Source organism: Lupinus angustifolius, chromosome LG05 (genome assembly GCF_001865875.1).
Source record: "Lupinus angustifolius cultivar Tanjil chromosome LG05, LupAngTanjil_v1.0, whole genome shotgun sequence".
NCBI classification, from domain to species: Eukaryota; Viridiplantae; Streptophyta; class Magnoliopsida; order Fabales; family Fabaceae; genus Lupinus; species Lupinus angustifolius.
In genome coordinates, this window is record NC_032013.1 from 1,756,246 (window position 1) to 1,770,277 (window position 14,032).

General features: G+C 32.7%; 2 protein-coding genes across 2 annotated transcripts; both read left to right on the plus strand.

Annotated features, from left to right (window-relative positions):
- Positions 3,626-6,933, plus strand: LOC109347384 (protein SPIRAL1-like 3). The gene is made up of 3 exons (XM_019587202.1): positions 3,626-3,698; positions 5,495-5,835; positions 6,669-6,933. Exons 2-3 carry the CDS (start codon positions 5,527-5,529, stop codon positions 6,747-6,749), a joined length of 390 nt encoding a protein of 129 aa, XP_019442747.1. The 5' UTR covers positions 3,626-3,698; positions 5,495-5,526; the 3' UTR covers positions 6,750-6,933.
- Positions 8,464-13,879, plus strand: LOC109347386 (eukaryotic translation initiation factor 3 subunit M-like). Its single transcript, XM_019587203.1, has 10 exons — positions 8,464-8,647; positions 9,526-9,655; positions 10,087-10,228; positions 10,321-10,533; positions 10,728-10,866; positions 12,352-12,502; positions 12,608-12,717; positions 12,793-12,890; positions 13,065-13,134; positions 13,579-13,879. Exons 1-10 carry the CDS (start codon positions 8,555-8,557, stop codon positions 13,666-13,668), a joined length of 1,236 nt encoding a protein of 411 aa, XP_019442748.1. The 5' UTR covers positions 8,464-8,554; the 3' UTR covers positions 13,669-13,879.

The following is a 14,032-nucleotide window of genomic DNA, read 5'->3' on the forward strand; positions in this document are numbered from 1 at the left end:
GTAATTTTTACTATTCGTACAAAAAATTAGATTAGCATTAGGCCTCTGAATTTATTCACCTACATATTTTTTAACTTAATAACTCTTATATAATATGTGACATTTCACTATAATAACTCAAACTTTATTCTGATAAAAATAAAGTATAACTAACCTAGGTGGTCGAATCCATTGAAACAAAATCTTTTATCCTAAAAGTTTCATATTTTAATGTTCTAAACTAATCAAATCTCACCAAATTACATAAAAATGTTATTTTATATATTTTTTAATTTTGTTTTTAAGCATATGTCAAATTTCTATTGAAAGAACACAATGGGACACCAAAAAGTAGGACAGCTGATCCTCATTCGAATCCACTTCCATTCAACCTTTCATAATCAAAGTCCCATCATCTCATCTGTCAAAGACGATCTTTCCAATGAGACGAATCGTGGCTCTCCAAACTTTTTTATTTTTTTTAAATATAATAAGTGTTTATGTAATTATATATATTTTATTTTGATGCAACGTAAATATTTGCATCTATAACTTAGAGGTATGCTACCACTCATTTAGGTTTTCAAATCTATGTTTGAATCTGGGTTTTTATTATTCTGGTACTCAAAGTATTTTATTAATTCGCTATTTGGCAGGAATGACACAATCTTATTTTGAACTATTTATTATATTTTGACTTCATTGCAATGTAATTGCTACTCCCAATGACTATTGGAACTAATCATATTAATGGATAGTTAAGTTTGTGTAAGTGTGAACAATGTTTTAGGACAAAAAAATATAAGTTCAGACTTCCTTGATCCACTCATTTTCTTTCCTTCCACTTATTCCCATCATTTTGTAGAATAAAAAATGGACTATAACATTTCCTTAAAATATAATGACAAAGAAAACAACAACATTAAACGATTTCCATTGCAAGCTAGTTAAAAATTCAATCTAATAACAATATCATTGCAATCTTCCTATAGAAATATAGAATGAGACTCATCAGTAATAGAGAGGCAAGTGATATAAAAAACTAAAGAAAATGTGATACAATTTTATACTTAATACTCTTATATTTATTATGATAAGATAAATTTACCCTTTAAACTAAAGGAAAAAATTGTACTTGCCTCCATTAATGGAGAGGAGCTTGACCCAGAAATATAATACATTTTTCATACTCTTTTATTCTCCTATTTTCTAATATATTCTCCTATTGATTTAGGTTATGCCTCTTGGTAACCATGCATGATAACAAGAAGATGCTATTGCATGAGCTGTATAATGTCATTTGATTTGGTGTCATATTAAACAGTTGTTATAACATTATAAAAAAAAGCATCTACCAATTATTTTTTGCCTTCATGACACTTTTTTCTGTTTGGGTCCATCCATATATTTAAAAATAAATGAGTGATTAATACTAGTTGTTCGAAAAATATATCTATAATAAAGAATTCATATAATAACATATATAATCACTCATTCGATGTATTTTATGAAATATATAAACTAATAAATATTATATTGAAATATGAAATATATAAAATAATAAATGAATAATTTCATATGAGAGTAACATTTATACAATATCATTGTAAATAATTATACCCAATCATTATATCATTCATCACTAATTTGTTTTATTTATATTATTTTTTGGTACTACCAAGTATGGGTGAGCGGGACTCGACCCTACCCGCCCATCTGGCTTGGTCTGATCATAATCAGCCCAAATAGGGTTGGGTCTAGGTCGAGTCTAGACTCCAAAATTAGACTTAGATAATATTTAGGGTCAAGTAGGGTACCCGTCTCATGGTTACTCACTTATCATGTTTGTATGTATCTCTACTCAATTGTGTATAGAGTAATGACGTTTCTTTGATCGAAAGTATCATTGATTATCTAATTTTTTCCATCATATATATATATGAGTAACATTATAAATACATATATAATTTCATATGCTAAATTACACATCCATAATAATAATAAGTAAAGAGATATGTATTATACTTAATCGAGTCTAAGGTCGGGTTCAGGTTCAAAAGTTGTCTTACTCGATATTAGGGTTAAGATAGCTTCGGGTTGGGTCTAGGTACAAAAAATGACCTTACCAATATTTAGGAACTAATATTTAGGTCCAACCCGACTCATGTGCACCCCTACTATCAAGGGTATCTCATAAACTTATGGTAAGGAACTAATTCCTTTTGTGGCTCGTGACTGCCCCTCCCAACAACTGTTGCTCCCAGGAATCGAAATATTGACATTTTGGTCACATTGGAGATCTTATGGGACCTTACGTTAGTGAACCATGTCTTGTTGGTTTATTTATATTTAAAAGACAATAATAATTATATATGAATGATGAATAATACAATAACAATATAAAAACTCTTAAATTGTCACTATATATATATATATTAGTTCATATTATGTTTCGTTGCGAATGCAGAAATAATAGAATCATTTTAGTTAGATTCTACCAAATATGAATATCCAATATGGATGAACGAGAATAAATGAAATAGTTTATTAGTTGAATTATAAAAGAGAATAAAGAGAAATAAAAGACTTAAAAGTATTTCACTTCATTACCATCTAAAAATCTAATTCGATAAAAGATCCTTAGTTGTTGGGTCAATATCATATTTGTCGGGCATGGGCTACCCAGGTTGGCCACAAAACGCCAGTTCAGTTGAATAATGGTTTTCAATAATTGTTTTAAATTATTCCACTTTCTAAATCACAAACACAATAAAAAATAACTTGTGGCATAGAGATCAAAATCTTAGCTTAGCAAAATTAGTTTTATATCTTTTGCTAAAGCATTTTTCATATATAACACAACATACCGATTCTTATCAAATTAGCTTATGATTGCAATTTTTAAGTAGCTTATAATTACAATTAATTTTATCTTTGTCATTAAAACTATAATAGTTTTATCAACAAAATTGAGTACCATTGATAGATGATTGAGTTTCGAGAATATAATGTTAGAAGATTAATATACTTTGTGTAGGAAAAATATTTGATAGAGATGAAACTCATTTGAGTGATTTCTATGTTTTAAAAAATATTAATTTTTAGCTTATAACTAAAGGAGCTCTTGGTAGAAAAATATATAATCAATTTCAATTTGGTTTTCTTCAAGAAAAGCAATTTTAGAATAACTAATTAAAGGAAAAACATGAATTTATAGGTTGGAATAATATTTTAATATAGAAAAAGATGCATATATTGATAATATAATTTTACACTATTATTGTATTATTCATTATTCATTCGTGTTACTTTAATTAAAAAGTTAATATTAACTAAAAACTATACTGTGCAAAAATGTTATACTATGATATATCATTTCTTAGGTTTATGTTAGGAATATATGTGATTTGAATAATCTCTATTGGTTGATGCACATTATTCTATTTCCGGCAAATACATCAAGATGATTTCAAAAAAATTAAAATATCAATGATTTAATTTTTAGAGTGACATTTATTAAACACTCATAATTACCATCAATAACATTAAATTTTGGTGGGTTGTTCCATAATTTGAAATTTAAAAATAAAAAAGTAAAAACAAGTGAATTGTTTATTATTATTTGAAAATAATTGGCTCCATTATAATTGAGACTATTTATATTTCGTTTCAATTGGAATGAAAAAGTGAGTGGTCTCTATTCTCTCTAGAGGAACAAGGTACCAAATCTCAGATCTCACTACTTTTCTGGCTTTCCATTTCGATCCACATCATGATTAACATAATTCAATTTCTGGGTTTTAATTATTATAATGTACACTTTCATATTTTCATTTCTTAAACTACTCTTTTGTACTACATTTTAATTTATGTGAGTTTTTAATGTGTACTTATTTGGATTCATGTTTTTATTTTGATTAAAAATGGGATTTAGCCTTTGTTCACCGTTAGATTATTTATCTTTATCTTAATTATTTAATTTAAGAGAGTGACCTCGACACAATGGCACGATGTTGTTTGTGGGGTAAGACTGCATACATCTACATTAGTGGAATCTCGTATATTGTGTCACTCATTTTTTTCTTATTTAATTTGGACTAATGGGTGTTAAATGGGTGATGGTGGGGTTGTGGATTATTATTCTAATGGCATTGCAAGATTACTGTTATAGCATGTTATTGTTTGTGTTTTTGCATCTTTTTTGTTGGTATAATTAAGGGTTTCCCCCGCCCTATGGGTAATGAACTAAACCTTTTCGGTGTGCGTGTCCATCCCTCTCAACAAGTTTTGCTCCCAAGAGTCGAACTAGGGATCCAGCGAGGTCTTACCCCACTAGACTACCGCCTTTTTGGTTGTGTTTTTCAGGCTTAAGTTACATAAAACTGGTTTCTTTAGCTTAGATTTGTTGCTGGGGGTCACTTGTTATGAGATTTAGCATCTGATTTTGTTGATTGTTCTATTACATTGTGTGCCATTGTGATCAGAGCAAGATGGGTATGGCGATTTTGGTTTCGCTTGATCTGTGAAGAAAGTAGTGTCTTAACATGGAACTGAGAGTGATACACAATGTGATTGAATTTTGGTTAGTTTGTTGATAGAAAAAATGGGACTGGATGCATTTTTATTTCACCTTGTGTTGTAAAAGATCCTACTCAAACATGAGATTTACCAGATGGAAAGATAAAAGGAAATGAATGTTTAGGTGTTAAAATAAAATATTTATGTAATTTGGAGTGTAATTCAGTTGTTCTCCTTAAAATGCTCATGCATAAAAGTGATAATTAGGAAAAGAGTATATTTTATTTCCCCTTGTTTTGCTCTTCTTTGTAAGGTTAGTGACAACCATTTTCAATAATTCTGATGACCTCTATACACAAACCAAAATTTGCCAATCTTCCTCAAAATTTGTATTACCCTATTGGTTTCATTCTTTATGGCTATACTTTCCATTCTACAGTCTACACTATTAATATACCTATATGTGCTTGATGCTATACATTGTCGGTCCTAAGTTTGGATAAAAGGTGAAGGTTGTGTTAGACAGTCGGCAACCAATGCAAAACTTTATTGAATCTTGATGATATGGATTAATGATAATGCTAATGTTAAGTCATTGCCCAGAAGCAACGCGTTGTATCGCTTGGATACAATGTCAAAAGAACAACAATCAATGAGCATGATTTATGATAGAACATTTTAGCGTTGTTCGATCCATGACCGATCCCACCTATTGGGTAAAGGCTTGGTTGTTGTATGCTATTCATCATGGCTTTTTGGTTGAAGAGTCATATAGTTATTTGATGAAAGGAGGAGGTTGTATTATTGTAAAAAATTGAAAGCTAATACCTAGTCTTACTTCATGTAAAATAATAATCTGTATGCATTTAAAAGGTAATTAACTTATTTACTTTAGGCTTCAAAGTAAATACTTCAATGGTTTTAATATCTTTCCCATTGTTGATAGTTGTTGGCTTCTATTGAGCCTTGATGACTCTTATGCAATGCTTCAATGCAGGTTTAGCTACGAAAGTTTTAGTCTAACAGGAAATGGGTCGTGGGGTTAGTAGCGGTGGCGGTCAGAGCTCCTTGGGCTATCTCTTTGGTGGCGGGGAGGCTCCCAACAATGTTCAAGGTTCCAACAATCAAGGTCAGCCCGAAAATGGTGTCCGTGCTCAAAATCCTAGTGTTGCTTCACAGCCAATTTCAACCAACCAAGGCCAGACTGCAAATAGTAGCCATGCACAAAATGCTACAGGTTCTTCACCAATCGATAAGGGAATTCCAGCTGGAATTCCTGGGAATCTGAAAAACAATTACCATCGTGCTGATGGACAAAACTGTGGCAACTTTATCACGGTATAGCCCTTCTGGCCTTCTCAACTTTTCAATCATGATCGTTTGAATTGTACTACATAGTAATCCAACCCTGCTATTTCTGCTATAAATTTTATTGCCACTCACCTTAACCTCGAAAAACTAGAAATCTTCATAGTATAATAGTTGAATATTGGAATCTTATTCTCTTGCTTCTCGTTCACCGATAGTGTCAAGTTAAATATCAAAGAAGAAGTTGCAAGGTTATTGTTGACAACTTAAGCAGGGGGCTAAACAAACTCTTAAAGTAACAGTTAGTGTTTAGAACTTACAATAGCACTATGTTGTCAGAAGTCTTGATTGCATTAAGTTCTAGTGAAAAATGATAAAATATTCAAAACTAAAAAGGATATAACAAGAAGTTGGGACTTAGGAGTAACAAAAATTCTGTTTTGTAGCTTGAAATTTAGCAATTTTGTATTTAATTCTTATTATAGTTTCCGAGCAAAGTTTTCTGATGATTTCATGTCCATCATTCTTTGGTGATCATGGAAGTATTTGGGTATGATGCTTACTTTTAACATAAGCGCAGTTCGCGTTTAAGGATTGCTAAATCAATACATCGTTACATCATAAGTTTTTTATTTTCGGGTGTACTACATCATAGGTAACTGAAGATGCAAGGAAATATAGTTTTCAGCTTGCATAAATCAAACAATACTAATGCAGAGTTGGTATGGTGCTTTAGGAGGGAAGGTTGAGTAGCATTTTTATTCACCGGTTAACTTCATCGTCCATGGTTATAAACTCACCGCTCGTTTCGATACCGAGTTACTTCAGTATTCTTAATCCTGGGTTTTCCTTTTTTTGTGTAGGATCGACCATCTACGAAGGTTCATGCTGCCCCGGGTGGTGGATCTTCCTTGGGTTACCTCTTTGGTGATTCTGGGAAGTAATTCTTAAGTGTGAAGTGTATTTTACATTCTAACGTACAATATGCAGAATAGTTACCATTGTCTTGTGTAATTGAACCCATTGCCAATACAATGTTGTAGTGGCTGATGGTTCAAAACTATGTTGATTCACAATTATGTGTATTTCTGTTAATGAAATTTACTGTGATGGTGTTGAAGTAGCTCATAATGTTCTATGATTTTTATTTGGTTATGTTCATACCATAACACTGACTTTATTTGGTTATGTTCATGAATTTGTGATTGATCATAAAAAATATATTTAAATTAAAATTTAATTATTAAGTATTTTTTTAACCAATCACAAGCTCTATGATAACAAATGTTCTTATGGTATCTTTGCATAGTGAAATATTGGGAAATGAAATGGAAAAGGTGATAAAGATTTAAATTTTTTAGTAGGTTTTTAGCAAATAGAATAGATGAAATGGAAATTAGAATGTGCACTATTGTGCTAATTACACAATGACACGAATCTCATTTTTGCTTATATTTTAACTTAATTATACTTCATCTCCATCCCATTTTAAAAATTACATTCATCATCATCTCTATTAGAAGTGTCAATATTTTTTGGAAATCTTACTCCATACAACATAGGTATTTCTGCCTTGTTAGGAAGAGCAATATAGGTGATAAAGCTCCAGAGATATCGTTTTTTTGGGTACTATTAAAATATGTCATAACTATTTTGGGTGAATAACTAATCATTTTGGGTTTGTGATTGTCTCTCCCAACAAATATCGCTATCAGAAATCAAATATTTAACCTTTTTGTAATCATAAAAATCTAGCGGAACTTTTTACCACTAGCCCAACATCATATTGATGAAAGACTTGAATTTGAGAGACTTGGTTGAGATTGAACAACCCACACAAGTTTAATAGACACAACTTTAAGCAAAATTACCCCTTTCAACAATTTAAATGTAGTAATTGGCTAAAACACAATATATGGATTTTTTTTGGGTAATAAAGAATCACACAATCAATTATTGTACCAAGTACACACTAACACAAACTCTCATAAATTAGAGTGGAAATAGGTAAACTTGATCATCCAACCCTATAACTTAGCTATCATTGAGTCTAAGGCAGGCTAAACAATATTTTTGAATAAATCAGACTAAAACTTATTTTAGAATCCTAAATAAAAAACTAAACTTTAAATCATCTAAAACTTTAGGTAGACCTACCTAAGTTAATGTAGATAATATAATATAATAATATTGTATTTTATTATAACATCTTAAAATTAGCTTATATCATTTAGAAACTTAAGCAATTTGTTTAGGATAAGGATATAAGTAAATTGAGCCCAACATTTAAAGTAAATGCTTTACTTGTGAAAAATTAAGGTACTTCAATTTTGACACTTCTTTAAATTCACAAATAACTTAACTTATATAATAAATTGGTATGAGAAATGTTTAAGGTATATTCAGAAAGCCTAATTACAATATTAAAAAAAGAAGATATTAGTATAAAAAAACATGTCCTTCTGTATGTTTTTAAAACCATAATGACATTAGTTTAGTGATATAAAATTATATTAGATCCAATAAAAAATTAAAAGTTTAATTCCTAAAAACGATATTGATTAAGAGATAACCACGCATTATTTTTTCAAAATTAACATTTTAAAAAATAATATTAAATAAATATTCTAAAACCAATATTTGTTTTCTCTTTTCCATCTCTTAGAGAGAGCAAAGTAGGGTTTTTGCTCATTCTTCTGCCTCTTAGGGTTCCCCAATCTCACAGTTTCTCACTTCTCCACCGCCACCAATGACGACGGTGGTCCCTACCTCCGATGAAGACCCCGCCCTCTCCGTCTTTCGATTCGTCTCCAATCTCTCCTGGGCCGATGCTGGTCCCGAGGTAACTCATTCCTTTCTCTTTTCATCTTTCTCTAAATCCTTGTTTTTCTATTGTTTATGTCAAATTTGTTCGAATGATTTTGGAATTGTTGTTGAATCTGAGTTTATAGATGCTGATTTTGTATGAATTTGATTTTTGTGTGTTTGTCAAAATTTGTACTGTATCGTTCTTTTTGATTCTACGACACATATTCGTTTTGTATGTTGAACGGAAAGAGTGAAAGGATGCAGGATAGGTTGAGTTGGAAATGTTGTGAACGGTAGTTTTTTAATTGCGATTATTTTGTGTTTACGAAAATCGTGGGAAACTCCTGCAATGGCAATGCAATGGCAATATTTCGGCCGCTATCGCGATTGCAGACTGCAATTTAAAACCTTCTTTGCATCTCTTACTTTGTATTGTGATTGCATAATACAATTTGAAACCTTGCTTAGATATAGACATCTAGTACTTTGTGTACTCTTTATGTATTAGTCTTATGACCAACTCCATTCTTAGTTTGGCAAGTTAGACTTACATCCTTACATTATGTTCACTTCCTACGTTATTTTCCGTTGTAAATAACAGAGTAATGGAGAGCAAGTTCCCAAACTTGAGTTTCGGGTGTAGTAGCCAATAAGCATTAAGCTCAGGGGAGTCAATGTAATTACCTTTGTTGTTTTGTTTTGTTTTTGGGGGATAGTGGGGGTACTGATGCTTCATTATTGGAGCTTTAAGGGATGTGAGAAGTTAAAGGAACCAATGTAAATGTAATATTTTTCCTCTATTTTTCTGTACATGCATTGTTTTTTGGTATATTTGAGCACATTGTCATGTACTTGCTCTAATTTTCTGTATGCATTGTTCATGGATCTACTGCTATTATCTTGGGTTGTCAGGTTGCCGAGCCACAAGTTACTAGACTGTGCTTGGAAGCTGAAGAATTCATTGCTCTGGGAAAGTGGTTGGAGCTAGCGAATTTGATAGTTCCTTCTGCTGAAGTTATTTTCTCAAAGGTGCCTGAAAAAGGTAGAATGCTCTTTTTGCTTGATATATACTCCTCAATATCTGAGGAATACTTGCCCATGGTAAACTGGTGTAGTGCTCATCTTTCATCCCTGCCTGGTGTTATTTCTGGTTATGTTGCTGTAAAAGCTTAATCCTTTTCATTTGTGTTTCTGTATGGCATTGTTGACAAGTGATATCCTGTTCGCCTTTTTCTTGATGGTGTTGCATTTGTGGGTCATAGCTATTTGTTTTGCATTTTATTTTTCACTTGTTTAGAGTGCAATTTAATGTTGGCATAAAGTATTGCTAAGGGTGATAAGGTGTGCCGTCATTGTTCCTAGCTGAATTTTCAGAGTTAACCAAGTCTATTAAGTTGTGGAAAATAGACTGTATTATTATTCTGTAGGACAGTCATAAGGTTTGACTATGTTAACTGTTATTTCTCATAACAGATATAGAATCCATCTTCACTATTATCTGCAATCTTGTTACAAAGACTGAGAATCCAGATGAAGCGACGGAGATTGTGAAAGTTATTATACCAGAAAAACCAATTCAGCCACAAATTGAAAAGCCTGCAGTGCGCTTGAAGATGTGATATTCCATCCTACTTTATTTATAAAATTTGATATCCACGTTTCTTTTAGTTTTTTTTTTTTTCAAAACATTTTCTTCTCTCTTTGCAGTTGGATGAATCTGTACAATCTTTTGGAGAGTCCACACTCCCGGTTTTATGTCTACAATAAGGCATTGGAATTAGCAGTTGTTGGGAAAGTCACAGAATACATTATACCTTCATTCAAGAAGATTGATAGCTTCTTGAAAGACTGGAAAATTGGTATACCTGATCAGCGAAAGCTCTTTCTCACCATCTCTAATATTTTGAAAGACAATAAAAGGTATAGCAATAAGTTCTTTGCTTTAAACCTCAATTTATATATGTTTTCTCTTTAACTCTCTCTGGGTTAGGATTATATTCCAATTATATTTATCATTACAAATCCCCCTCCGACTGTAATGTCCTACCCATCCAGTAGCAAGTACATCTTTCAGTAAAAAAATAGTAATTAGTGTTTCATCTCTTTTATCTCAGCACGGCAAAGGATTCTTTTAAGTTCCTGACCAATTATTTGGCCACTTTTAACGGAGAGGATGCACATGTTTTGGAGAAAGCCAAGGAGGGGGCTGTTCGTGCAATTGTGGAATTTGTGAAGGCACTTGACATATATCAGGTACCTTGTGTAATTTTAAAATTGAATGATTAGGAAAACTTACTGTTTTGGCTCCTTCCGTTATTTTTATTCGTTCTGGATAACAATCCGGGTAGTTGATTGCGCAAGATTGTTGAGGAGTGTTGCCCACCGTCCCTTCTACGCAATGAGAAGTCAGATTGCGGAGTGGACAGCCATCACACAGTCACGCTTAATTGTGGCAGTTTTGCGGAAATTGTGGTTGGGATGGGTTTCATGAAAACAAAACCCTGATTTCTATGGGTGAAAAATCCATTTTTTACCGATACTAAAGCACTTGGCAACCCTAATTTTTAATGCTTTGGGTAATTTTGCTCTCCCCTTCTTTATTGTGATTTGGGCCAAGTCAAACAAAATCTTCTGAAGTCTGCCCCACCTTGTAAAGCTTATGAAACATCGAGAAAGACGGAAGTCAGAACAAAGCTTACTGTGCTGAACTGAAGCTTTTGAAGGCATGATGAAATATAGCCACAAAATCTCAGGTTCTGAAGTGATTCCTGGTCATTCCCTCCGGCCACACACCTTATCTGTTTCTTTCCATCACTTATGCACAGTCACTCGTCTTTTCTCCACCTTGCTCTAGTTAAGTATTTAACTATATAGTGATTATGTTGGAGATAGAGGTGAGCCTCGGTGCAACTGCAAAGTTGATTCTCTTGTGACCTAGAGGCTATGGGTTCAAATCCTGGAAACACCATTTTTCGCTTGTGAGAGTAAGGCTGTGTACTAATATCTTCCCCAGGCCCCACTAGGTGGGAGCCTCGTGCAACTAGGCCACCCTTTAGTGATTATGCAGGAGATAGTGATTCCATTTAAGGAGCCAATTATTTAGTTTGAATTCTTATATTAGTTGATTTGGGCCAAGCCAAACAAAAGCTTCTGAAGCCATCTGCACAGAACACAAGTGTATTTCATGATTTGCCTTCCCCTTCCCTCCTTTCCCTTCCAAAAACCAACTTGCAGACAGGCTCACAGGCCCTAAATGTTTCCTCTGTTGTTTTTAGAATGCCTTCTCTGCTTCGTGGGTGCTTGACTTTCTATTCTTTTTGGGTGTATATATAGAAATAGGTAAGAAATAATGAAACAAGCATTTCTTGTCTAATTTTAGAACCTAAAATGTGATAATTGTTACTGTCATTGTCATATCTCGTCTATGTTCACAATATCTTTCGTCTTTTGGATGGTTTTGGTCCTCGAATGATTAGTAGCATCAAAATATTCTTGGAATAGTCATTCCCTGACATTGTATGTTATGATATCAATTTGATCACAGTAAAGAATAGTTTTTGGATTATTTAATGTCAAAACGGTACCATTTGAGGATCAATCTGGTATAGTAATCTTTAATGACCAAGCCTCTTTATTTTACACTTGGATGTTTTCTCTACACTGTTCTTTTGTTCTGTGGGGCCTATAGTGCTTTAACTTCTGGTAGAGGATTTGTGAAGTTATATTGTTACGTTGTAGTGTGATTTACTAGACCTGCCGGCTGTTGGGCAACTGGAGAAGGATGCCGAGTATTCCTCGTTATACCAACTTCTGAAGATTTTTCTAACTCAGAGGCTGGATGCATACTTAAACTATCATTCTGCAAATTCCACATTGCTGAAAAGCTACGGTAAGACTTCGGTCATGGACAAATAGTTATCTAAAATTTCATATTCAGAGCTATCTTCAATTTTGTACAATAACCAATTTCTTTTTTAACCATATGCTTTTTTAGGCCTTGTGCATGAAGAATCTGTTGCCAAAATGAGGCTGTTGTCTTTGGTGGATCTTAGCTCTGATGGATCTGCCCAAATTTCATATGAACTTATTAAGGACACACTACAGGTAAGTTTACATTTTCCCCATCTCATATATTTGCATTCTTTCTAGCTATAATTGAAACACCGCAAGTTCATTCAGATCAATGATGACGAGGTGGAATTATGGGTGGTTAAAGCAATAACTGCCAAGTTGATTGTCTGTAAGATAGACCAGATGAATCAAGTTGTAATTGTTAGGTATGTTTGTCAATGACCAACTATCGCATTATATTTATAATGTCGACAATGTTATCTGCTTCCATTTCTCCTCTTCTTACCTCCAATTATATTTATTTATCAATTCTATGTATTTCCACATGTCCATAGTATGTAGCACTCCAACATGATTTAACGAAATTGTTAAATGTGCAGTCATCATACTGATCGTGTGTTCAGTCAGCACCAATGGCAAACACTAAGAACAAAGCTAGTGACATGGAGGGTAAATGAATTCTCATCTGTTAATTTCAGAATTAAGTTGCTGCTTTATATTTGATTAATATGTATGTTTATACTATCCCTATTTTTTATACTGCCATTTTAGAAAATAAATTGTCTAGCCCATTTTTACACAAAATCATAATTGTATCTGGGAATTCAATTTTACAGAAAAGAACATCTACAATGGCTACGTTCTTTTTGGGGATATTAAGGCCAAGTGTTTCAAATCAGAATGTCAACCGTTAATCAACTTGAATTTATGAAATTTTCATATGATGACCATCCTTTGATTTCCCCTATGTTTGTCTGTGTTGTGATAATATAACATGTTCTAGATGATGATACTTAGCATTCTAATTTTGAGAAATCAGATGAATGTCATTGTTTTAATACTAATGAAGTGTTTATTTTGCTAAGTATTTAATTATTTGTTTCCTGTTTACAGGGAAATATTGCAAATGTTATCAGCACCATTCAGGCTAACAAGATAACTGAAGATGGGTCCCAGGCAGCCCAAGGTTTGGTAGTTCGCTGAACACTTTTTTTGGATAATTTGTTTGGAGTCCCTAGCTAGATTGGTTTAATCAAGTTCCAATTTCTCAATCTTAAATCGTACAACGAGATTTTTTGTAAGCTGTTCTGTTACACTTCCATTTATTTTTAGTTGCAAGGCGACTCTAATTGTATTTGCCAACTTTGACAAAGATGCCATTTTTGATTGAAGTTTCCTAAGTCTGTTTGGATTGTTTGCGGTGCCTCATTATTTTCTATTTATCAAAGAAATATCGATGTGTGCATGATGTTATAGATAGTCGATGTTCAGATCAGATGAAAGGTGAAAGTTATGTTAGGCAGTTGGCAGTCAACATGAAACTTTGTAAGTCATGATATTGATAACA

Coding starts and splice junctions, on each gene's coding strand:
- LOC109347386 (XM_019587203.1), top strand. CDS start 8,555: ATGACGACGGTGGTCCCTACCTCCGATGAAGACCCCGCCCTCTCCGTC. Junction 10,534..10,727: donor ATTTTGAAAGACAATAAAAG/GTATAGCAATAA, acceptor CTTTTATCTCAG/CACGGCAAAGGATTCTTTTA. Junction 10,867..12,351: donor AGGCACTTGACATATATCAG/GTACCTTGTGTA, acceptor GTTACGTTGTAG/TGTGATTTACTAGACCTGCC.
- LOC109347384 (XM_019587202.1), top strand. CDS start 5,527: ATGGGTCGTGGGGTTAGTAGCGGTGGCGGTCAGAGCTCCTTGGGCTAT. Junction 5,836..6,668: donor ACTGTGGCAACTTTATCACG/GTATAGCCCTTC, acceptor TTTTTTGTGTAG/GATCGACCATCTACGAAGGT.